At 39.3% G+C, this 26,456-nt stretch overlaps 1 protein-coding gene across 1 annotated transcript in view; it reads right to left on the bottom strand.

The window, feature by feature from the left end:
- C15 (homeobox protein C15) overlaps nucleotides 1-12,618 on the bottom strand; it is a 405,656-nt gene extending 393,038 nt beyond the window's left edge. Inside the window, exon 1 of the mRNA XM_067150915.2 lies at nucleotides 12,024-12,618. Coding sequence (XP_067007016.2) covers nucleotides 12,024-12,618 — 595 coding nt within the window. The remainder of the gene's footprint in view (nucleotides 1-12,023) is intronic.
- Nucleotides 12,619-26,456: the final 13,838 nt, after the last annotated feature.

The raw sequence follows: 26,456 nt of genomic DNA, 5'->3' as shown, positions 1-26,456 counted from the left end.
CTGATTTTTAATTTACATATTTGTGTCGATTCATTGTTATAAAAGACTATTCTACTCATGATTTTTACATGGGCATTGCTCGAAACGTAAGCAGCCCATACGGTAGATCGCTGGCCTTCTGAGCCAAGCTTGGCAGGTTCGATCCTGGCTCAGTCCGGTGGTATTTGAATGTGCACAAATAAGTCAGCCTCGTTTGGGTGGATTTACTGGCTCTTTAAAGAATTCCCACGGGACAAAATTCCAGCACCTCAGCGTCTCCGAAAACCGTAGAAAAGTAGGCCTAGTTAGTGGGTCGTGAAATCAATAACATTAATATTTTTATTGTTATACATTTTGTTATCAAATTTCTGGCCCTGTCACATTAGAGATATCATGTATAGTAGGCCTGAAAAATTTGTGAGTCGCCCGTTAAATAAATAATTATCATCCGCCTATCCGATAGTTCAAATTTATTTAGTAATATGGCGAGAGCGTGTACAAAATAAACGAAGAGGCGACAATGAAAACGTTGTAATTTTCGTTCAGTAAGCATTACGTCCTGGTGTACTTATTTATCTATTTAGTTCTCAGTTAGTATGTTAAGGTGATTATTATAGTGTAGATATCTGGTGGTTGTTAGCCACAGGCAAGTGACTAACTCTGGGAATCACCGGGGAGTCTAATGTGAGGTAGTTAGAAACAACTGTGTTATGAAAGTGATATCCAGTGGTAAAGTGCGCTTTATGTTGTGGCGCAAATTGTCACATGTTGATGATTTCACCGTCCTAGATAGGGTATGGGGAAATGAATTTCACTGGAATTTGGGACCAATAATTAGGCATACCCTTAAGCTACGTTGACAAAACTTCAACTACTGATCATTTCACAACTGGAGACAGCACTGCCAGGATGTCAAACAGGAACGTCATATTCAAGTGGACAGGCACGTAATAAAGTAATGTTTGCGAAACCCATAATGGAATAATAATAATAATAATAATAATAATAATAATAATAATAATAAAGTCATTGACTACTATTGTGACCTATTATAGTTTTTAGAAAGCAATTCGTCAGTCTACCTATTCTACATATTTGTCGTGGTCGAGGCGGTACTGAGTGGATAGTGTACGAGACGTTGATGAAGACATGAACCCAATAAAAAGATATCGTAGAAAGGAGTGAACATTCAGAGAATAAGTGACCGCCGTGTTGTGCAATAACAAACCACTTCAATGAATTTTATATGTCGGTACTGCGGTAGTGTTTTTACTTCTAGAATTGGTCTCTTCAACAGTTTAAGAACCCATGATATATAACTCCGATGCTTTCGAAAGCAATTCTCTACGGTGAAGATGATGGTGGTGATGATCTCCGTCATGTGAGAATATATTAAGTACAAAGTGGCACAACAGAAAAGGCTAGGGCATATTTTTTTTCAGACATACGTTGTGCCCACTCTCGGGGGACTATATAATTTCCTATTTGATTACTAGAATGTAGGCTTGTGGAACACTTACGTTCATGTTAGCTGTCAAACACGGCCTATTTAATGTTTTCTGAGTCATTGATTACAAATCGTTCCATAACTCAACTGCGTGATGAAGATGACAAATAGAGATTTGCATAGGCCTACATAATATTACTTCACTTTACCTAATTTAAAAGGAATAATAACCAAACCTGAATGACGTGAATTAAATTCTAAGAATTATTAAGTTGGAGTCGAACCATCTTCGCCCATTGTTCATCAGCTCATAACATACCAGTTTGCGTCCAGACATCACTGCTGTGATGGATAAAATGTTTGCAATTATACTAAAGGCAAGCGAGAGTTTACAAAAGACCACTTATGCCACCGTAGCGTAGTCAAGACAAAGAAACATGCCGTGGAGGTGTTTTCTAAAAGACGATTAACTGGTGGATTACCCGGGATGTATGGAGCATCACAGAGTGTGGTTGCGTGGATTAATTCCTGTCTCGTCATCGTTCAGCCCGACATATATTATTGTACGAATATAGCTTTATGGTATGTTGTGTTTTCTAAGGCCAGGTAGACTGTTTTTGTCCAGGCATAATATCACAAAGATATTAAGAAAATTATAAAGCTGTAATCTTGCATGCAAGTGCCCCTAATCTGTAAGGGTGTGTAAATACCTTGTGACCAAAAATTCCCTCAGTGATCGCATCAACGGAGATTTAAAATGTTGGATTACCGGTGTGTCGTGATAAAAAAATGAAATGAAATGAAATGAAATGGCGTATGGCTTTTAGTACCGAGAGTGTCTGAGGACAAGTTCGGCTCGCCAGATGCAGGTCTTTTGATTTGACGCCCGTAGGCGAACTGCGCGTCGTGGTGAGGATGAACTGATGATGAAGACGACACATACACCCAGCCCTCTTGGCAGCGAAATTAACTAATTATGGTTAAAATTCCCGACCCTGTCGAGAATTGAACCCGGGACCCCTGTGACCAAAGGCCAGCACGTTAACCATTTAGCCACGGAGCCGGACTGTTTCTTGATCATTTTTGTGGGTGAAAAACGAATCTAACATTATGCATTTAAGAAAGTGCAGTACATGTAAGCGTCAAGGTAGTCCTCACTTTTCCTGTATCTTCAGTTTTCAAAATCCCTCTTCTGACTGCTAACGGTTCATGTGCTATTTGTTTGGTGTCGCACAGACACAGACATTACTTATGGCGACGATGGGATAGGAAAAGCACTGGGAAGAAATGACCGTGACTTAAGGCGACACTCCGCAGATAAAAATATATTTGTACCTAATGCATAGATTTTCACGAAACTTTGTGGGAATGTCACCTACATAAAAGTAGAGATGTCACGAATATTTTCATATACAATTAATAGTTTTCCAAATTTTGGAAATGTTTAATTCCATTTTATCATGAAATTTAATTAACATGTTAATGTAAATTCGTAATTTGGTAGATAATACTTCTCTTAAAAGCACTACTTATCGATTTTTCTGTATATAATTTATATAAAGAGATATAACGTACTCAAGTTTGTGTAATTTTTACGTTCTAAAGTTTTGGGCAAAAAAATCCCTAAGTTACTACTTGAAAAATTCTGCAATCAAAAATTCCATCCGCAGGTTTCATAATATAGCTGTGATACATACGTCATACAATCTTTGTTACATTTGGCAGAATATATGGGAGAAAATGGGATTTAAATGCAAAATTACAATTGGCAAACAAAGCATTATTACAGTGATAAATTGTTTGAATTCAGCGGAATAACTTCGTGGCAAGAAAAAAGAAACTCAATCCCTTCAATTTCAGTCATAAAAAATTCATCAAAATGAAGAAAAAAGCGATTTTTATCTCCGGAGTGTCGTCTTAATAAAGGTAGGCTACAGCCCCAGCATTTAACTGGTGTGAAAATGGGAAAACACGGAAAACCATCTTCAGGGGTGGTATTGACACTGACTTCTCACTAAGGACACATTTGTTGCAATCCCAGCTAGTGCACGTGGGACTCTTCAAGTAAAAAGTCATATCACTATAATTCAGATTCCAATTAAAACTTTGTGTCTCCTGGTGAAACCGCTGTAAGATAATCACGTAATACTAAACAGTTACTTGATACGTGTGCCTTTGAAAAACTGTTAGTGATATCACCAGTGATCGTTATTTTTAGAAGTACTTTTTAAAATAATTACCGTAACTACCCGAAACTCTTACGCCAGTCAGAGAGAGGGCAGCAAGAGTTCGTGTGAAATTGTTCACGTTGGGAACAAACAGTGGGATAAGAGACTGTTTAATGGTGTTCAAACAATTTCATACACCAATACACCAAGTGTGTCACTCAGTGTTTGCGGTGATGGCAAGTGCACCTATAGAGTGACCTGCATGGAAGAGGATGGTGAACACTGCTTCAGGAACTGAATGAGAGTGTCTTCTGATCGTCAACAATATCACAGACCCGGATTTAACATATGTGTGTGGGATCCTATACATAGTGTACCCCACCCGCTCTTATTCCGGCAGGGTCTTCTGTGTGAGATATCCCATTCGTTTCTTGCTTAAAAATAGCTTAACGTATTCGGCCGTTTTATCATTCAGTTTGATACAAATAAAACGTAATGCTAAATAAATTACTGTGTTTGAAATGTGAGTGCTAAAACTCTAAGACATGAATTCCCTAAGAGTTCACCAATTCCTTTAATTAACTGTGAACAGTTAATAAATTATTTAGTAATGCATTTACAGCATATGCAGTCCATCAGAATAATTTTCGTTGTGTTAATTTTCCTATGATAACGGGTAAAGGAAAATGGACCTCACCACACACTATTGTAGAGATGTTGTTTGCATGGCGAATTTACGAACTCCTACAGTATAATGTATTTAAGGTTCGTTTTCTTTTACACACTAGCAAAGAAAATGAAAACAAAGAAAATTATGATTGGCTTCATATCCATACGAGGCATTTCCAGACGAGACCAGTTTTAAGGAAAATAATGGATAGGAAGAGCATTGGGAGATACGAGGTTTTAGAAGTAAGCCATCGATATCCTGATTTAATTCGACTTCTTTTACATTTCTTATTCTATTCTATTAGGATGAGTACAGGAAATGCACGAATAAAGAATTTGTGTATTCGTGATTATTATTAGACTAAATGTTCTTAATTTTGACCATGTTTAACTTGTGAATATTTTCAGTATTTAATTTTTTTTTTACTTTTTTTTTTTTGCAATGTACATTTTTGAAATGCGTTCTTGTAGTCTGCAGCACAGTCTAAATCTGAACCTAACAACATAGTCCATAATTCGTATCTTGGCCTTTAATGGTCAGAAAATATCCGTCTATGGCAATTTCAAAAGAAACATGATTGCAGTTCAATCCACTTAACTCATTTACACCGGGGGAGTTGGCCGTGCGCGTAGAGGCGCGCGGCTGTGAAGCTTGGATCCGGGAGATAGTAGGTTCGAATCCCACTATCGGCAGCCCTGAAAATGGTTTTCCGTGGTTTCCCATTTTCACACCAGGCAAATGCTGGGGCTGTACCTTAATTAAGGCCACGGCCGATTCCTTCCAACTCCTAGGCCTTTCCTATCCCATCGTCGCCATAAGACCTATCTGTGTCGGTGCGACGTAAAGCCCATAGAAAAAAAAAAAAAAAAAAAAAAAAAAAAAAAAAAAAAAAAAAAAAAAAAAACCACTCATTTACGCCAAACGTAACAGGGTTGCGGCAAAAGTCAATGCGCTATTTGCCAGACGAATGGAAATATACAGATGGGAGAAGGGAGGGTAAGGCGTGTGGAATGTATGAATAATATAATAGTGAAATGATAATCCACAGCCTGTTTCCAGTCATTCCACCCGCTCAGGTATGCAATGAATGAAGCTCCCATCTAGCGGCGAGGATAGAAATTGTGCCGGCTACCGAAAACTGTCGCACTCCTTTGGGGCAATGATTAATGACTGACAGATGAAATGAAATGATAGCGGAAGTTTTGCTGGAATGAAAGATAACAGGGAAAAGCGGAGTACACTGAGAAAAAACCTGTCCTGCCTCCACTTTGTCCAGCACAAATCTCACATGGAGTGACCGGGATTTGAACCACGGAACCCAGCGGTGAGAGGCCGGCGCGCTGCTGCCTGAGCCATGGAGGCTATGAATAATATAATAGTACGAAAATTATTATTAGACTAAATGTTCTTAACTGTGAATATGTTTAACTTGTGAATATTTTTTATTTTTTATGTTCATTTGGAATTTATATTTTTGAGATGCGTTCTTGTAGTCTGCAGCATAATCATTCTGCTTCTAAATCCGACTCTCGCAACATAGTCATAAATTCGTATCTCGGCTTTTAATGGTAGACTATGTTGCAGTTACATCGCCTTGTGCCGTGGTAGGCCTACCTGTCCAACGCACCACTAACCAGTACTGTGTCCACATAGAATGAGTGTCAAAAAAAAAAAAAAAAAAAAAAAAAAATATGTACATTTGGCGTCAGGAAGTGCATCCGGCCGTAAAAGAGGGCCAAATCCACATGTGCGGCGCAGTTCGCACCCGCGACCTCACAGGTGTGGGTAAACGGTAGGAAAACAAGAAGAAGACGAAGAAGAAGAAGAAGAAGAAGAAGAAGAAGAGTGACTATATTACATACATTTTTAAGATTTTCCTAGTTATTTCTGGGGTCGCTGAGGCTCATTTTGGTTTTGGCCGGAGTTTAAGGCCGAATGACTTACCTCACGCCACGTCGTTTTTGAGATTGGAACCTTAGCCGTGTGGGTGGAAAGTTAGCAGCTAAGCCATTCGCTAATCATAGGCTACCGCTCTCTCTCCCATTTAGTGACTACTGTTTGTTATTTCTATTTAATTTTGGGGTACTCTTTGTTGGTATGTGCTGGTAGTCTACAGATGTAATACAATAGGCCCTTTTTACTAATTGCAGGGTGATCTTCCAATTAAAATAATCGCTTATGAGGCCGCCCTTGTAGCCGAGACAAATAAGCATTCCGGTAAACAGCGCTCGTGGAAAAATTCATTGTATTCTGACTCCGTAGTTCCTGGTTTAATAACTAAAATTTACTATTTATGTATCACTTCTAGTCAGTTTTCATTAGGTCTATTAATTTTGACCATACCTACGCTATAGTCTCCAAGCATCTGGAAATTATTTTTCTACTCTTAGCCTTTTATGACCTCTTCTGCTGCTTCGGTTGAATTCATTCAATACTGAGTCCATTCATTGTGTGTTAGGCCATCCTCTGCTCACCTTACCATTCACGATCTGGTTCATTCGTTTCTTAGACAACCTTCTCTTCTCTATTCCCTATAGTTCAATCAGAAGCCATAACCTGGGTTGAATTACCAACTTAATTGGGCGGTTGGTAATTTATTTTTAGAGTTTTTTACTCGTACTTCTTGAAATAACATTGCAATCACCACATTCTTTTAATCGTTACTTTCTAGTAATCGTTACATTCTTGTAATCGTTACTTTCTAGTAATCGTTACATTTTTCTAATCGTTACTTTCTAGTGAAAATGAAAACCTACGACCTGTTTTCCAGTCATTGACCGGGTCAGGGATGTAATGAATGAAGCAGATATAGGCTGTTAGTACGATGGGGTCGCCACTCCCAAAGTGATTTATTAATGAATGATTGATGCTATGAAATGAGAATGGAGAGTGTTGCTGGAATGAAAGATGACAGGGAAAACCGGAGTACCCGGAGAAAAACGTGTCCCGCCTCCGCTTTGTCCAGCACAAATCTCACATAGAGTGACTGGAATTTGAACCACGATATCCAGCGGTGAGAGGCCGACGCGCTGCCGTCTGAGCCACGGAGACTCCTTACTTTGTAGTAATTGATATACAGTATATCGCTCGGAGGCAGGAGCGTGAAAAAATAACTTATGGTGGAGACTACTTTTTCAGTTCTACTACAACAGAACCAGTAACTTCACCAGTTCTGGATGAGGTACTTTCTTACATCTACAGTACTTTCAAAGGCATTCCAACGACGTTCTTTAAATTAAACAGAGGTATTTCTTGAAGTGCTCCTGCTGGGTGATTTAACAATAAATACAAAGGTGCACTTCCCTCGTGAGACGCCGAGGATTAATGACGATAATTTCAAGATCCAATTTATTTATTTGCGCAGTAAATGAAAAATCATTTCAAAGGCTAAAATTCATTAACTAAAATAATAATTTAAAAAAGCCAAGTCATTTCTGTACAGGCCATGAAGATCCTTGGAAGGGTGGAAGGTAAAGGTTTCCACTATCCATACCCTCGGCACTCGATGGTTTAGAGTGGTTACCTTTACGCTCGGCCACCTCTGCCCCCAGGAATTAACCTGGTAGTCAGTTTTGGTGTAGACTGAGTGAACTTCAGACCCATGTGCACCTCCGGATGTGAAAATCTCGTATCTAAAATTGTTCGACTTCCTGATGCGGAATCGAACCCACGTCCTTCCGGAAGAACTGAGCACGCCTTTACCGTCTCGGCCAGGCAAAGTATAACGGAAAAGTATAATTTCGAAAATTCCAAGGTATCATGATTAGTCTCTCTATGATAAAAAGAACGCACACACAATATGTAATAGGCTATATCGTCGTTGCCGGGACGAAACCTCCTGTGTGTTAATATTTTTGGAGATATACTGACCCGCAGCACATACATTAAGAGCGAGAATGTCTTGACAACTGTCACACAATATTGCACCTTAGATGACAGAACCTTACGGACCAAATTGCTAAGCTAAAATATTTCACAGAGGAGGTTTTGTCCCGGCAACGACGATATATTCCTTTTCCTTGAATTTTTTTGTATTTATCCAGCCGCAAGCAAAAATGAAGCAGTGACTTCCTTAGCACTAACGTTTTGTAAAGTCATTGTAATTGTAATTTTAAAGATTGCTTGTTGAAAAAGTAAATTTTCATCGTAATTGAGTAAAATATTTATCAAGCAGGGGCTTAACTGTAATTGCGACCAGTTACTTTTTCTTGTTCTCTGCCCATCATTGTGGTATTTGCAGTGCGTTAGGTTTTTTGAGACATCATTAATTAAAATAGAAAAAAAGAAGGGGTCCTAGCACCGACCATTGGAGCACACCACACTGCAATTTTCCCTTAACGTAAGATTATCATGTAAGCCTGCATAATGTAATTCTAATTCTTTCCTTTCTTTCTGTATCTGGCTCCATGGCGGAGAGGGAAGTGTTTTGGCCTTGCAGTTTCATCCCCCCGGGTTCTAGTCCCGGATAGGTCGTGGGATTTTAATTGTAAACGGATAAATTCCTTTCGCTAGGGGACTGAATGTTTCTGCCGTCCTTGGAATTCCTATAAATTACACACCACATTAAACACTATCCTCTACCACAGTAACATACAGTTTCCTATACACAGTGGACATCGTCCATCCTCATCCGAGGGTCCGCATTACAATGCTGAAACAAGTTATCTATCCCTTCTTATTATAACAGCCTATATCCTTTTATTTCTATAAACTTTCACAGTGATGTTGAGATCAGATACTAGCCTACTTAATGTAGAACTTGATAACGACGTATATTTTATTGAAGTGCATCCACTTCTCAAAGTCGTGGATCATAGCGTAATTCTTTACTTATTTGTCACAGTGATTACACTAACGCCAACACTGTTGTTAACCCGTATGCGCATCTTATAGCCTACCAACGAGCAGAGAAAATCGGTCTCATCGCCGACAAAAGGAAAATGTTGTGACAAGCATTTTTAAGTCGAGTTAATTATCACACTTCAGGGAAGGATGTTTTGGTAGACCTGTTTTGTGCTATAATTAATTCCGTTTTTCTAAGTAAATTAGCGCATAATTGTGAATTAAAATATTTAAAACATTTGTAGTCTATCAATTCATGGTAGACCTACCTTATATTACTAAAAGGAAGAAGGTGAATGCGAAGGTACACTTGACTCAATGAATTGTTTAAAAATAGGAAATCAAGCATAAAGTCTAAACTTGATTAATTATTAACGATGCGTACAGACAGGATCTTTATACAAAGTTTCATATGAAATTAAACAATATTCCAATTACATTTTTGCAACAAATTGTGTTGTTTAAAATATCTTTTGTATTTTGGATTAGAAATAAGGAACTGCGTGAATTAGTAATAATTACAATAAATAAATACATAAATAAATAAATAAATAAATATCATACATTAATTTTTAATGATGCATTAAAGAGCTCATTCATTAGCAGATAGCCTATTCAAATTATATTTAATATATTACTGTAGTAGATCGTTATAGGCCTATTGAAAATTTGGCGCAGAATTATGTGTTAATACCAAAAACATGGGCCCTATGAATAATATTTGATTGAAAATACAGTAGGGTCTAGGTTAAAGGACAGAGTTATTACTATATAGGCCTGCTCACAATAGTCAGCCAATTCCTCTTAAAATAAAATTGGATAAATCCACTTCTCTGAATGCAATATTAATGTTATATTAGTGACGTAAATATCTCCTAAAATTTCAAAATAATCTTCAGTGCTTTATCCTAAAACACTGTCACCTTGCTTTCTCCGATGAATTTCTAATACCCTACATTTTTTTAATTCGGGTGGATGTCAGAATCAATTCTGCCCTTAAAATTTAGGCTACAGGCTACTTTTTACTTATCAAAACTATAACATCGTAAAAAATAGTTGCGAATCATTGGATTAATTCATAATGGAACAACTATAAATATATTTATATCACTGTGTTTCCAAATTACATTGTTATTGTTGTTATTATTATTGTTACTAGAATTACAAACACCATTAATTTCAAGGTTATTGGTATCATAAACTGAGAACTGAGTATGACAATATAGGTGACTGTCACACAGTAGCCTATAATCTTCTAGACACTTCTTTATCAGGTTACAACAGCCTATATGCCTTCTAACCACAGGGTGCCAGACTGACACATTTTATTGAACTGCAACCTACTCGTGAGCTAGGAGGTAAGTACGATATTTCTGTTCACGGATGATTATGCTTGTTAAAAAGTCATCCCTATCTTAAAAAAGTGTAGGCCTACAGCCACTTTATGTTTGTTTAGAATAAGGTTTATTTCGTAATTCATATGTGTTTCATGAAGAAGAATGTCACAAAATGATGCTTTCACAGCCTTTAAAGACAACAGTTCTCAAGGATTCATCTCAGATCCGACTGTCAGGTTCGAGCACCATACCGGTCAAACAGAGGAGGTTAATAAAGAAAAGATAAAAAAATATAAACCCACTATCCCTTATTACAAAACTAAATACCACCGTCAGGAAATTATAATAATAGGGATAATGGTCGGAGTTCGCGGTACTGTATCTCGTTACTTTGTCGCCACGTGGAAGCGCTTCAAACTTCCAATGAAGCTTATCCCCGAAATTGTGACTCTCGTCCTTCGAGGCTCCATCAACATCTTGAGACACCATCTCTATAGCTACAGCTCTGAAATGCCGCACTAATTATACTGTTTCTTTATAATTTACAGTTTTATTCAATTAATAGAACTGTGCGGAAAATTTGATATGTTTTACCTTGCACTTAGTGGCAGCCTGTAAATACAGGAGGTTCTTCCCAAATAAAAGGAAATGTAGTACCGGTAATTAGTTATTACGAAACTTCATAGTTTATTAGCTTCATTAGCCCTGTATTGTTTGTTCCAACAATCACAATAATTATAAAGCTGGATTTCCCACCTAATCAAAACGTTATTTTATCAATTTTGATGTTTTTAATACATTTTACAGTACCGGTTTCGGTCTGTATAGGGCATCTTCAGCTGCTGAAGAACCATAATCTTGATAAAATAACCTACAATGTTAAAGCACTACTTATTTCTAACTTTAAACACGACTTATTTCTGAGTTTAAGTTATACACCTACAATTTGTTATCAGAGTGATGTCAAATTGGATTTATAAGAGTCTAAAATTATAAAATTTCGTTTGTGAAGTGTCACTGGTGTGGTCTTGATGCTTTATTAACACTCTCTTAATGAACTGTACAGTTCTATATTAAAACAATACATAGGCCAATTTTGCATTTTTAAATATGCTAATTTTGGTGAAATGAATACAATTAGTTAAAATCCTCTTAGGCAGGTCTATAGTTGGGTACTGGTCGATATCCTATTGTCTTGTGAGTTTAATGTCCAAAGTTTTAGAGTATTAATGGTGAGAGCATTCCTTTTGCGTAACTTGTGATCTGTTGGAAATTTGTAATAAGATGTATCGGAATATTCTTCTGTCGTCTCCAGCCGGTCGCTTACGTGCTTGTCGGGAGCGTGTCGTGTACTTGATTAGGTGGGGTATCCAGCTTTGTAATAAATTGTGATCATTACGAAACTTGGTGAAACTATCTCGTATTCCACGAATTAAATTACTTTGAAGCTTGCGCTAAAGAATACTCGAATTGCAGGATGGGAACTGTTGGACTTTCCATCCGGATAATAAAACTGCATTTATTCAAGGCATTTCGAAACATTTTTCTACCATTTAACTGAAATTCCATTGGGTGCTCACCTGAGAGTCGTTCCTTGACCACCTGTGAAGCGAAGGCGGCAGCTGCTGCACTTCTTTGTAGCGACGCTGGGTCCATAGACGCTAGCCATGGGAAAGGTGCTGCCAGGGCCGGCACGCCGCCCCCTGGTGCGATTCCGGAACCGAGAGGTGGTGGAGGCGGTGGTCGATGTGCAGGTACCCTGATGACACCTGCCGCCGTGGTATATACAAGTCCTCCAGGTCCGCACAGGGTGGTGGCGGTTCGGGCGCCGCTGAATTGAACGATCGCGGGGTGTGAGTACAAAGACGTGATGGCATCGTGCGGTGCCTGTGGGGGCGGTAAGTGGTGGTGAACGGCGGTGGACGTAGGCACCGTCTCAACGTCGGTTCCCAACAGTCTCGAGATGCTGAACGTGAGCGCTGAGTTTGCGGTAGTCGGGGGTGGAGATGGTGAGGCACTCCGGTCCTCAACGTCACGACGCGGGAACTCGCCACCCCCATGGCTAATCAAGTCACCGTCTTCCGCAAGGCTGCTGGCACAGCAGCTGTCATCGCCGCTATCCGAGTCCACACGGATCTCCCTATCTTCGTCCGACAAGTCCTGCTGTGTCTCCATCCTCTGCTCTTTATAGAGCATCACACATTCCCTGCTTCACCCCACACACACTTTTCCTCGAGCCACTTTAGAACTTGCAGACAAATTCTATCCAAATATCGACCGTGTACGATGGCTGCAAATATTTAATGAGAATACTCTTCAATTTGCAACGTTGAAAACTGCGGTGAAATAATCGAAGTACCTATCACTTAGCAGTCACAAAATATCCGATAGAAGAAGTAATGTTTAAACTTGACAACAAACCAACAACAGCCTTATAGAAACCGGAGGAATAAACTAAACTGTGGCTTAATTTCCTTAACTAGGCTATCACTGTTTTGAAGGCTACTTTACGTTGAAACCAGTGGTGAGTTTATTACAGTTGCACCGTTTGGGCCGTTAAGTACACACGTTATCGATTTTGTACCTTCTGAAGGACATTATTTCTTCTTACTTTGTACAGTACTTAGTAACATCTGAGAACAATTTGAATATCACAGAATTTCCCAAATATTTTAACTACTGGTTCTTCAATTCCAGTCAAATGACGTTAAGCTTAGCTTCACAGTGAAATAAGAATATAATGCTACAGTTTTTTCAAAGGCAACCTAGCTGAAAACAAAAAATCACTCGACAGTTTCTTGATAATCTTGTACTCTTCCATTGTCTACAGAAAATGTGCATTGTAACAGTTGTTTGAGACACAGGTGCAGTGAAGAGGAATGCACTTTTCACAATCCCATGCTAACAGTTTATGAAGGAGTTGCCATTAGAATATAGTATCACAAATTGTCACGTTATCCGTCATAAACACACAATATAATATCACAATAATTGACTGATGACAGTTACCACACGGCTGTCCGAAATGCTTTGAAGTATTGTAGAATGTTGTAAGCGTATCCAATTAATTAGATTCAGTCCAAAATGTTCATTTAGGCCTAAGTTGAATAACACGCATGTTGCACTGTTCGCTGCACTTGTTGACAAGCTTAGGCTGCTTGTTGAGAATGAGCGCCTTCCACCACTCCAGGGCAAAGACACAAAAGTCGTGGCGGGAGGCGCGAGGCCGGCTGTTCCTCCCTACTACAGAGTCTGCCTCCCCCACAGCCAACCCACCGCCAATCACAGGCAACCATTCTACAAGCTGTTCCCGCCTCTACTAAAGCCTCATTGGTTCAAAAAACCTCAACTAAATTGAAACGCACTTAACTTAGTGTTTTGGGGAGGTTTATCGAGAGACGATGCTAGCGCTACTCTTCCACTGTGGCTTAGACAGGGAATTAATTATACCCCCTTCTGCCGTGGGTTCTTTTTTACAGTATTGGTTTTTATTCCTTTTGTTCAAGTTGCTCTTTTTAATAGACTGGAAGCCATCTTTCTTTTTCTTCGAAATCTGTTAAGCGTAAAAGAAAAGAGATGATAAAGTCGAGAGAGAAAGGAAGTAGACTATAAAAGAAACTGTTCAGGATTTCTCATGTAAGATGTCGGTAAATGAGATGAGCATTTATAAGTTAGGAAATATAAAACAGTGTTTAAGAAATAAAAATTTTTGACAAAATAACACCAGCTACATTCGATTATAAATAAAATTTTAAAATCAATGCTGTATCTTTCACCGAATAGTTAGGGGATGAGCAAGCCCGGACTATAGGATGACCTAAAAATCAAATAATGACCCCCAAAACATTACGTAATAATAATAATAATAATAATAATAATAATAATAATAATAATAATAATAATAATAATAATAATAATAATAATCATAACGGCGGCTGGTCTCCGGAAGGACCTGGTACAGATCTTTCAACATGACGTCCTATAGGGGACCTGCACGTCTGTGAGGATGTGGTTCTACCTTAAGTCAAGTAAGTCATCTCCGTACAGGTCATGAAGGTCCTTGGAGGGGTGGAAGGTAAAAGCTTCCACTATCCGCAACCTCAGCACCTGATGGGGTAGAGTTGTTAGCTCTACGCCCGGCCGCCTTTGCCCTCAGGATTTAACCAGGTACTAATTTTTCGTGTAGGCTGAGTGAACCTCAGGGCCATGTGCACCTCCAGAAGTGGAAGTCTCGTTTCTTAAATTTTACGACTTCCTGAAGGGGATTCGAACCCACGTCCTTCCGGGCGTAACGAGCACGCCTTTACCACTTCGATCAGCAGCCCCTCAGGGGGGGGGGGAGCACCTTAGATGAATTATAATGATGACCAAAATGCCAGTATTCTAAGCTAACTATCTACCGAAGTATCCAGAAATAATAATAATAATAATAGACTAATAATAATAATAATAATAATAATAATAATAATAATAATAATAATAATAATAATAATAATAATAATATGCTTTACACTTCGAACATACAGACTGCTTGAAAAAACGGCAATTATTGAAAGGAGGATTTTCCGGTCGCAGCCTCAAAGAGGGTGTTTTCATGCTTTGGAGCAACTTACAAATGATTATATATCCACACCGTAAAGATGTCAAGCATAATCCGGAAAACAAGGATAACTTTTTACGCTCACCTCTTCGGATTGCCAGCTGAAAGAATATGTAAACATCTGTTATCCTACTTCAGAAGATTCAAAACGATTGGCTCCTTGGTTGGTGGAGATCGATCAGGATCTTTTAAAGTACGGAATCATTGGAACAGACATTCAACACCGAGCATCACCAAACACAAACTTAGAGATGGTGGTGGTGATTATTGTTTTAAGAGGAAGTACAACTAGGCAACCATCCTCTATATAACACTAATCAGAGGGAAAAATGGAAGGGATCCGACACTTCGAAAAATGAAGATATCGTCCAAAGAAAGACAAGGGCCTCGAAGGGCGTGAAAGTGAAAGACTCCCTAGCCCTCGCAAACCTAATAGCGTCGGGGTCGGAAACGAATAAGTGTTGACCAAGGAAGGTCGGATGGGATAGTTGAAAGTGAGGAGCCTGGCACAAGTAAGTGGAAGCAATGCCAGGACTCAGCTGAGGGCCCCGTGGTCGCCAACCCACGCTCCAAAGTTCTAGCCCCTGGGGACAAAGAGAGGTTCATCAAGAAGAAGTCCCAACTCGATAGAAACATAGGCCGATCCATTCTGATGCATGGAAGAAAACACACTCCGGAAAGATGAAAACCTGGTGGGCCCGCAAGAAGGCAAACAGTTGAAATCTCGTGGCCGTTAGTGGCCCTAATAATAATAATAATAATAATAATAATAATAATAATAATAATAATAATAATAATAATATAATCTTCTTCTTCTTCTTCTTCTTCTTCTTCTTCTTCTTCTTCTTCTTCTTCTTCTTCTTCTTCTTCTTCTTCTTTAGCGTTTGTCGCAGCTGGTAGCAGGGTCCGCTGTGTGGATTCGTTGTCTCCATTAATTCGGTCACGTACCATGTCTGGATGTAGTCTTACAGCTTTCAGGTCGCTGTGCACTGTATCGGTCCATCGCTGTCTTGGTCGTTCCTCGAGCCTCTTTCCAGCGACTTCCAATGTATACGCTGACTTTGCCAATGTATTGTCTTCTGCACGCAACGCGTGTCCAAACCAGCGCAGACGGTTTTCCTGTATTTTTTTCTGGATCGGTGCAACGCCAAAGCGTTTCCTAATATCGTCGTTTGAATATGACCCAGTCTAGTGATCTAGTGTCTAGTGTCTCCATGATGCTTAGTCGAAGTTCTACCTCCTATAATAATAATAATAATAATAATAATAATAATAATAATAATAATAATAATAATAATAATAATAATAATAATAATAATAATAATAATAACAGATCGTAATAATAATCATTTTATTGTGTTAGTGCGGCGTTAAACCACTAGCGAAAACAATAATGTTATTGGTTTTACGTCAACAGTTATAGGCTTCAGAGATTCCGAAATGTGAGAAATTTTTTACGCAGGAATTATTTTAGCTGCCGGTAAATTTACCAGCGCAAGGCTGGGGTAGGCCTATTTGAGCACAGGACTGAGTGTGAATCGAATTCGCCAACTTAGTTTCAGGAATTCAGTGATCGTAATATAACATACGTTTCATCCTCGGTTCGTTTTTGAAACCATCAATTATGTCACGGTGCTTCGACCACGATATCAGCAATCAAGTAACCCTACAAGCTTACTTTTCTTTGCCTTCTTGCCACGCAGTATGATATCACCATTATGGCTATCGTGTGAGCGACAGTTGTGTTGATGCCATGTCATTCGTAATCTGCATGTCCTCGAGCTGCGAAGCAGTCACATGATGGATTATGGTCCATCAGAACTGTAGCACCATGGCATTCATTTTATTTTTATTTTATTTTTATTTAATTACGCACATATAATATATTTTACACTTGCAATTTACTGGTTCACTATTTTAGTTTCGTGAAGACCATCAGGCGAATAATGACAAGATTATGAAGACGATCGGGATCAGGAAGCAAGAAGCAATTATCTACACCCTGTACTGAAGTCAGTCTGCAGTGATAAGAATAGAGGACTTTGAAAAATAAGCGTCAATCCAGAAAGGAGTGAGGCCAGGCTACAGTTTGACCCCGCCCCTCGCTTTCTGACCCCAACTTGGCAGGTACGATCCTGGCTCAATCCGGTGGTATTTGAAGGTGCTCAAAGAGGCTACGTCAGCCTCGTGTCGGTAGGTTTACTGGCACATAAAATAACTCCTGCGGGACAAAATTCCGGTACTACGGCGCCTGCGAAAACTGTTAAAATTAGTTAGTGGACGTAAAGACAATGAGAGTATTAAATTGTTCCCTACTCATTGTCAGTGTTTGTATAGAATAGGTGGTAAAGGAAATGAAAGAGGAATTGGGAAAGGCAATCGCAATCCAAGGAAAGTAAATCAAAACCTTGATGTTTATCGTTGATACCCTACTGTTATTTTATCTGAATCGGCGGAAGATCTGGAGAAATTGCTGAAAGGTACGGACACAGTCTTGAAGAAGGAGTACAGGATGAAAACAAATACGGTAAGTCCAAAACAAATGAATTTGCGTGCAGTAGAATGAAATAACATAATGCAGGAAATAATTAGTAAATGAAGTCTTGAAGGAAATAGATGAATATTGTTACTTGGGTGGGTATTCTCTATCGCTTCACAGAAATTTCTGACCCAATTGCTCTTCGTTACTTCTTCCTCACGATCATTCAACCTCTCTTAAACTACTGCTATCCGATTTGGACAACAGCCTCCCCCTCCAATACTAAGCAGTTAGACAGAGCAGTGTACTTCTTTGCTGCAATTGTAAGGAACAGAAACCCCAAGCTCAGAAATCTGTCCACGTAGGCCCTGTCAGGTATTAGGCCCTATTGGCAATTATAATGTCACCGCTGCACATCAGGCGACAGGTAGCATTATGCTCGGAACATCTTGTATCACTCTTCTCTCTCCGTGTTCCTTCCGCTCCATCAGAACCAAAGACCTTCTCCACATTCCCCACACTCAGCACTCAATACTTCGATCTTTCCTAATCCGCCTCCCGACACTCTTTAACAATATTAATAGGAGACAAGAGCTTGATATAGCGTCAAATAGAAGCATATTCGAGAGGGGTGTAAATAGTCTCTTAAAGATAAGTTGATGTGAAAGGATTATACCGTCATCTTGACCCACGACGACTTGGCTATGAACACGGACATTTTCATGGTTTTCGATTTGGACAGTTATTAATAGGCTGTGTACCTGATCTTGTTATATTTTGTTATGTTTTATTATGGAAGTTTACGTTTGTTAAATAGTCTGTTGACAATGCAAGTGAAATTTGCTCAGTGTAGCTGTATCTTGTGCTTCGTGAGTAAATAAATAAACAAGAGACAAGAGCTTGATATAGCATCAAATAAAAGCATATTCGAGAGGGGTGTAACTAGTCTCTTAAAGATAAGTTGATGTAAAAGGATTAGACTATAACGTCATCTTGACCCACGACGACTTGGCTATGAACATGGACATTCTCATGGTTTTCGATTTGGACAGTTGTTATTAGTAGGCTGTGTACGTGATCTTGTCATATTTTGTTATGTTTTTTATATTTTATTATGAAAGTTTACGTTTGTTAAATAGTCTGTTGACAGTGCAGGTGAAATTTGCTCAGTGTAGCTGTATCTTGTGTTTCGTGAATAAATAAATAAATAAATAAATAAAGATGGCAGAAGTAAGGTGGGTATAAACAAATACTAGCACAAGCAAGGAACGCCTTTTTAAGAAATGAAATTGGCTCAGTTCGAACACTGATAGGCCTGTAGGAATTCGAAGGGTGTTTTAGAAGACTTTTCAACTGTAGCGTGGCATTGTATGAAAGTGAAACATGGAACAGAAAGAAAGAGAATAGAAACTTTTGAAATGTTGTGTTACAAAAGATTACTGAAGGTGAGGTAGGTATACAGAATCATGAATGAAGATATATTGAATCGATTTGGTGAGAGGAGATCGATTTGGATTAATTTGACGAGAAAAAATGAGAAAATGATAGGATACATCTTAAGACATCCAGGACTTGTTCAGTTGGCGTTTCAGGGAACGGTAAGAACGATAGGGGTAGACCAAGGTATGAAAAGGACAGACAGATTAGAGTAGTCTAGATGTAGGATGTAGCAGTTGCGTAGAAATGAAAAGGTTAGCACAGGATAGGGTGGCATGGAAGGCTGCATAAAACCAGTCTATGTCTGAGAACTTAAACAATAACAATGAAAAGTTAGTCTCAGTTATGATTTGTCTATGATTTTTATTCTTATTGTGCCTTGCAGTATCTGCTCAAGAGGGGTTCATAAAGCTTCAGGTCTATAGATATTACCCTCTAGTAATAACTTAGGCTTACAGTTTGGTCTTTAATTATTTCTAAGAATCAATATTGTAAAGCCTCATTCTTGGCTGACTTGTTAGCATTGTGATCTTCGGTTGAGAGGGCCCTGGGTTAGATTCTTGGCCGAGCTGGGGATTTTAAATGCGTATGTTTAACGCCCGTAAGTCTGGGAGTGAATATTTGTGTTCGTCGTTTTATGTGTGTTATGCGGCACATCTATTAAGAGTTTGTAAGGAGACAGACTCACTTTATTTCAATTATCTGAGTAGTGAATGTAAATAAAAAATAGAAAAAAAGAAAGAAGCCTATACGTTTACCAGGCCTCAGTCCGGCTCCATGGCTAAATGGTTAGCGTGCTGGCCTTTGGTACGGAGGGTCCCGGGTTCGATTCTCGGCCGGGTCGGGGATTTTAACCTTAATTGGTTAATTACAATGGCTCGAGGGCTGTGTGTGTGTGTGGCGTATTCAGCATTAGAAATCATCCTAGGTAGGACCCTCATCTTCACAGACTTGCAGGTCTCCTAATAGGTCGTCCACGAGAAAAAAACCCACACCAGGCCTCTCCGGAGGCCATACGTAATTATTATTATCAGGCCTAAACAAAGAGTGGATTGCACATTCTTTTATTTTTGCTATTTGCTTTACGTCGCACCGACACATATAGGTTTTATGGCGACGACGGAACAGGGAAGGACTAGGAGCAGGCAGGAAGCGGCCGTGGCCTTAATTAAGGTACAGCACCAGCATTTGCCTGGTGTGAAAATGGGAAACCACGGAAAGCCATTTTCAGGGCTGCCAACAGTGGGATTCGAACCCACTGTCTCCCGGATGCGAGCTCACAACTGCGCGCCTCTAACCGCACGGCCAACTCTCCCGGTGGATTTAATAGGAAAGAACAGCAAACTTTGTTTGTATTTTTTTTAATGTGTCAAAATATACCAGAAGGTAGACTACTAAGTTCAAGTTGGCAGGTTTGATCCCAGCTCAGTCCTGTGGCATTTGACTATGCCCAAGTACGTCAGTCATGTATCGGTAGCTTTACTGGCACGTAAAAAGGAGTAATGTGGGGCAAAATTCCGGTACCTCAGCGTGTCCATAAATCGTAAAATTGGGACGTTACTATCAGTTTCCGACACAGTCTACCATTATAATCTTCTGACCATTCAGGCCTGTAACACGAAAGGCTGACCATGTTTTCAACCGGAGTGAAACTCACACTGCCATTTGAATGGACAATGAGGTGAAAGTTTATGGTCTTGTCCGATCCCAAATAACTACTTTGAATTAAGAACTCCTTCTACTTTGAACTTTCACTACAATTTGACTGACACTAATAATCCCTTCGATTCCCAATGTAAGTTACATTACCTCTGATGCAATTTCCTTTTGTACCAAGTGAGTTGTGTAGGCCAACATTTATTTTAAACCCATTCCTGTTACCCGTGGTAATTTATACGAACTGATACACTCCTCACACAAAGAGAGGGGAAACATTAAACAAACAAGAGTGAAATGAAGGGAGTTAACTTGAAGTTGAATACATGTATTACCTATGAACGAAATAGCAATTTTGTTTGTTTGGTTTACGCGAGGGAGCCCATCATCTGTGACAGTTACGATTACTACAATATTACCAAACGTTCAAATGCAGTGCAACAGAAACATACACACACGCAGCATTAAAGGAACTGTAGGGAATGATTCAGACATGCTAATAAATATACTAAGTAAGAGGAGGGGTTTACGGCCCCAACATTTTAATCTTATTAGTCGGATATAAGGAGCCTCCGTGGCTCAGACGGCAGCGCGTCGGCCTCTCACCGCTGGATACCGTGGTTCAAATTCCGGTCACTCCATGTGAGAGTTGTGCTGGACAAAGCGGTGGAGAGACAGGATTTTCTCCGGGTACTCCGGTTTTCCCTGTCATCTTTCATTCCAGCAACACTCTCCATTCTCATTTCATAGCATCTATCTGCCATTAATAAATCACTTTGGGAGTGGCGACCCCATCGTACTAATAGCCTATATCTGCTTCATTCATTACATCCCTGACTCGGTCTATGACTGGAAAACAGGTTGCAGGTTTTCATTTCAGTCGGATATAAAGTAGGCCGAGACAGAAAAAGTAACTTCCGATTAAGCTCCTCACATCTATTGACTTACAAGAGAACTGTTGAACAAGCTCGATTGGAATGATACTTCGTTGTGAGATGAATTAAGACGTCAGAACAGTACTACATGCCTTCTGTTATTACTTCGGCTGTCCACAGAATGAATTTCCATTCAAAATACACCAGAATTTAATGTATCATTTCATTACGTATCTAATTAATTGGGCTGTAAGCCTACCTCATGGAAACCTTTTTTCTAAGGAAAGCTGTCTCTCGAGGACTTACTCTCTCTCTCTCTCTCTCTCTCTCTCTCTCTCTCTCCAAAATTTGGTAACATAATAAAATATACTGGTCCACCTCTGTGGTGTACGTTTAATGAGATTAGCTGCCACCCGCAGGGGCCCGAGTTCGATTCCCGACTCTGCCACGAAATTTGAAAAGTAGTACGAGGACTGGAACGGGGTAAACTCAGCCTCGGGAGGTCAGCTGAAGAGGGGAGTTTCGATTCTCACCTCAGCGATTCTCGAAGTGGTTTTCCGTGGTTTCCCACTTATTTTCCAGGCAAATACCGGGGTGGTACCTAACTTAAGGCCACGGCCACGTCCTTTCCTCTTCCTTGCCTATCTATTCCAAACTTTCCATCCCCCACAAGGCCACGGTTCAGCCCAGCAGGTGAGGCCGCCTGGGTGAGGTAGGCTACTGCTCTTCCTCCTTGGTTGTATTCCTGATTAAATATCCCACGCTTCACGACACTACGCTTGAGGCGGTGGAGGTGGGATCCCTCGCTGTATCTGAGAGAAAATCCAACCCTGGAGGGTAACCGGATAAAATAAATATGGCCTAATAGACTAATAATAGGGTGCAGTCTCAAAATATCCGTGTCTTAATATATCCGAACAGGAAGTTGACAGAAATCCGTCTCAAAATATCCGCAGAAATATGTAGCCTATATAAATAAACTAACGAGTCTCAAAATATCCGAAAAGTGTAAATGCGTAGGTAGCTGCATAGATGGCAGGGGTTTTGAAAACAAACAACTACTTTTAAGTTCACTAAATCTGTCAGTACTTCTCTACGGTGAGGGTGAACTTTTATTTTTATTCATTTTATTTGTAAGATTTTTTCGACTACTTCGTCGACCAATGGCTGAAATCGAGCTGTGGAATTATCATGGAAAACGACACGGAACAAACAATGCCATTGAAGGATGGAATTCTGCGTTCATTAGTCTGATAAAACGACATCGCCGTTTCAAGCAGTCGGTGTCTAGTTCGGAAGAAAAACCTGAAACTTCTGATTTTCATTTAGCCAGGATGGATATGAATCTCTAAGTTTTGAAGCCAAGAAAGAACTATCACATTTTAGGCGAAAGAACCAAGAAGTCTACAGCTAAATATGACGAAACTGAAAACATCGATTTTTTTTAGAAAAATCTCTTACGTCATCAAAATGGAGTGAGACCTGTGAGCCGGGCTGTATGGTTCAGTCGGTAGGGAGCTGGCCTTCTGAGCTAAAGTCGGCGGGTTCGATCTCGGCTCAGTCCGATGGTATTTGAAGGTGGTCAAATACGTTAGGTTCATGTCAGTAGATTTACTAACACATTAAAAAGCCCCTGCGGTACAACATTCCGGCACCTCGGCGTTCCTGACAACTATAAAAGTAGTTAGTGGGACGAAAAACTAAGTTATTTTTTTTTTTGCTAGGGGCTTTACGTCGCACCGACACAGATAGGTCTTATGGCGACGATGGGATAGGAAAGGCCTAGGAGTTGGAAGGAAGCGGCCGTGGCCTTAATTAAGGTACAGCCCCAGCATTTGCCTGGTGTGAAAATGGGAAACCACGGAAAACCATTTTCAGGGCTGCCGATAGTGGGGTTCGAACCTACTATCTCCCGGATGCAAGCTCACAGCCGCGCGCCTCTACGCGCACGGCCAACTCGCCCGGTAACTAAGTTATTATTATTATTATTATTATTATTATTATTATTATTATTATTATTATTATTATTATTGTAACCTGTTGCAACATTCTTAAGAATAAATTATAAATACGCTATTATAACAGTGTAAATAATCAAGGTTGTATATATGTGGCAAAGCAATGGCTGCATTAATAAAATGTAAATAGACCTAACTTTGCGCTAGTTCGTGGCGCCTGTGTGTCTACTGACACCCAGTCTTATATGTTTGTGCAAGACTTTACGACAGGACCACTTCAAAATTGAGGTAACATTTTTAGAAGTTTAGCAGGCCGGCAGATGTTAACAGTGAACCCTTACGTATCTATTATTTCGTGTTAATTTAAATAATACTGTATAAATCATACATCCAGGGTGTTATGAAACAGTATCACATTGGAAATTCGAATATTTTGAGACTCGGATGTTTTGAGACGACACGAATAACAGACCTAGGGCCTAATAGTAATAATATAATGTATTGCTATTCTGATTGAGAATCTTTTAGAGTGATTTTATCGATTTTCAGACTAAACTAATTTATTTACAGTTTTTGTATTGACCTGCATGTTGATACTCAGACTAGTTATTAAATTGCTTGATTGTGTTCTTATTTTTCTTAGTTAAATTAATGTCAGTGATTACTTTACGTGTGAGGCATGTAACTGAGGTGTCGGACACCATCCATTAGTGACCACAACAAGAAAATTAAGTTCTACCGTATTCCATTACCAACATATACTCCGCAAGAAAGCAAATTAGCGATCATACTTTGCTTGTGCTTTCTGCCGAAGTTGTCCGTTAATATCGCCTTTAAAACAATACAAAGTTCCATTTTGGTAATATGTAAACTATATGCTAGCTTTGTGTCAGTGGTATTAGAGTAATCTAGATGGTGGGGTGATAAATGGCAAACGACCAACGGAAATGTTAAACTACGACGTTCTGTTTGTTCCAGTGTCATTTATCATAACTATCTGAAAGAAGTTGACTTATCGTTGGCAGTATATCTGCTCGATATAAACACGTTGCCCAATATCCACAGCAGTAATGGACGGAGCATTACGATGATAATGGGAAAAGTGCTTGTTCCGTTGTGTTTGTAGACGGCACAAAGCTAATGGCTAACACATTTACATAGAGTTTGTGCAATTGAAATATTGTTGAACTGATGGAGTATTACTCAAAGTATCGTGCCCTCTTGTTTAAAGATTATCACTGTCCTGTGAAACATCATTACTCATATAAAGCTCTTCTCATTTATTTTAACTCCACCCTGAGAACTGAGTAACACAAGGAAATGAAAGTGCCTTAGAAATGAATTACACAACATAACTTTGCAATATCCGTTAAAGGTAGTCGTGCCCCAACCTGGTCAACTCTTTGGGTTTTTAAATTGGTTTTGGTTTAATTCCAGGCTCTGTTATGTAAATGTGTTATGAATGTTGCTATGCCTGGATAGATTTCTTTTTTTTTTTTTTTTTTTTTTTTTTTTGCTATTTGCTTTACGTCGCACCGACACAGATATGTCTTATGGCGACGATGGGATGGGAAAGGCCTAGGACGTGGAAGGAAGCGGCCGTGGTCTTAATTAAGGTACAGCCCCGGCATTTGCCTGGTGTGAAAATGGGAAACCACGGAAAACCATCTTCAGGGCTGCCGACAGTGGGGCTCGAACCCACGATCTCCCGATTACTGGATACTGGCCGCACTTAAGCGACTGCAGCTATCGAGCTCGGTGATAAATTTCTAATGAGACATGATGTTTAGATAAAGTTGATCACGATGTGCTTTTAAATACATTACCTTATTACGGGCTCTCTCACACTTTAATCAATTCATTTGCATCGTGTCTCTCTAATTAATAATAATAGGCCTATATGTCTTATAAAGGAATTTCTTCTACCCGATCTGATGTGCCACACGGTTCAAATACTGGACAATTGCTCTTTTTTACCACTTATTAATAATCTTACTAAATGCACACAATATTCAAACTATCGAAATTCGTAGACGATTTAACATTTTTCAAAACCACTCGGTCACAGCAGGACTGTAAATTTCTTCAGAAAGACTTCAATAGCATGCCACATTGTAGCGGTATTAAGTTATATTTTAATATAAACAAGTGTCATGTAATGGTATTTTCCAGGAATAAAATTAGTCACTCGTATACAATTTTGAATTTGTAATTAGTTAATTTTATCAGGGGTCTTGGTGTGCATTTTAACGCTAAATTAACATTCTCTGTACCCATAAACGAAGTATTTGCAGATATTTACAGAGTGTTAGGATTTATTAAGAAATGCACACGTGACTTCACAAATTCCGAGGCAACAAAATTCAGCTCTTTTGTAAGAAGGCGGCATCGCTCATTTGGAATTCCAGCCATAAACTATATGTAAACAAAGTTAAAGTGATGCCAAACAAATATATTAGAAACCTTACTTACAGAATGACTTATAATTACGCTGAATTTGATTCCTATGATGACTTAATGAAACAGTTTGGCTTTAAGTCCTTAGCAAAAATCAAGCAATCGCAGTTCTTCTATTTGTCTATAAATTATTTGACAATCTTATTGGTAGCCCTAACTTCTTCTCTGTGTTCAACTTGTCCACCTACGTGTACATGTCAAAAGCATATTACCTTCTACTCAAATAAGAGCATAAATCAGAAATAAGTTACGCCTGCAACAGAGCTCACATCAGAACTAGCAACTGTGTAGGAAGTATATATCGACTGTTTCAATGCAATACCCATCATGGTAAGTTTGGACTCGTTTTCTTTGTTTCGACGCTCTCTATCGTTTGCTACCCGTCGCTATTTCCTGAGTGTATGCCTCAACATACAGGATCTCTCATATAAAATAAGACCTTCGAAGCAGCGCTTTACTCTTCCATATGTAAGCACCAGTAGGCCCTACGTAAAGCGCGCGCATAGTTCTTGACCTTGCAAGCAGCCTGCACGTGTTCGATCTGGCAAGCA

This window comes from Anabrus simplex, chromosome 7, assembly GCF_040414725.1.
Source record: "Anabrus simplex isolate iqAnaSimp1 chromosome 7, ASM4041472v1, whole genome shotgun sequence".
NCBI classification, from domain to species: Eukaryota; Metazoa; Arthropoda; class Insecta; order Orthoptera; family Tettigoniidae; genus Anabrus; species Anabrus simplex.
The sequence above is the reverse complement of the archived record's forward strand: the minus strand, read 5'-3'. Positions and strand labels throughout refer to the sequence as shown.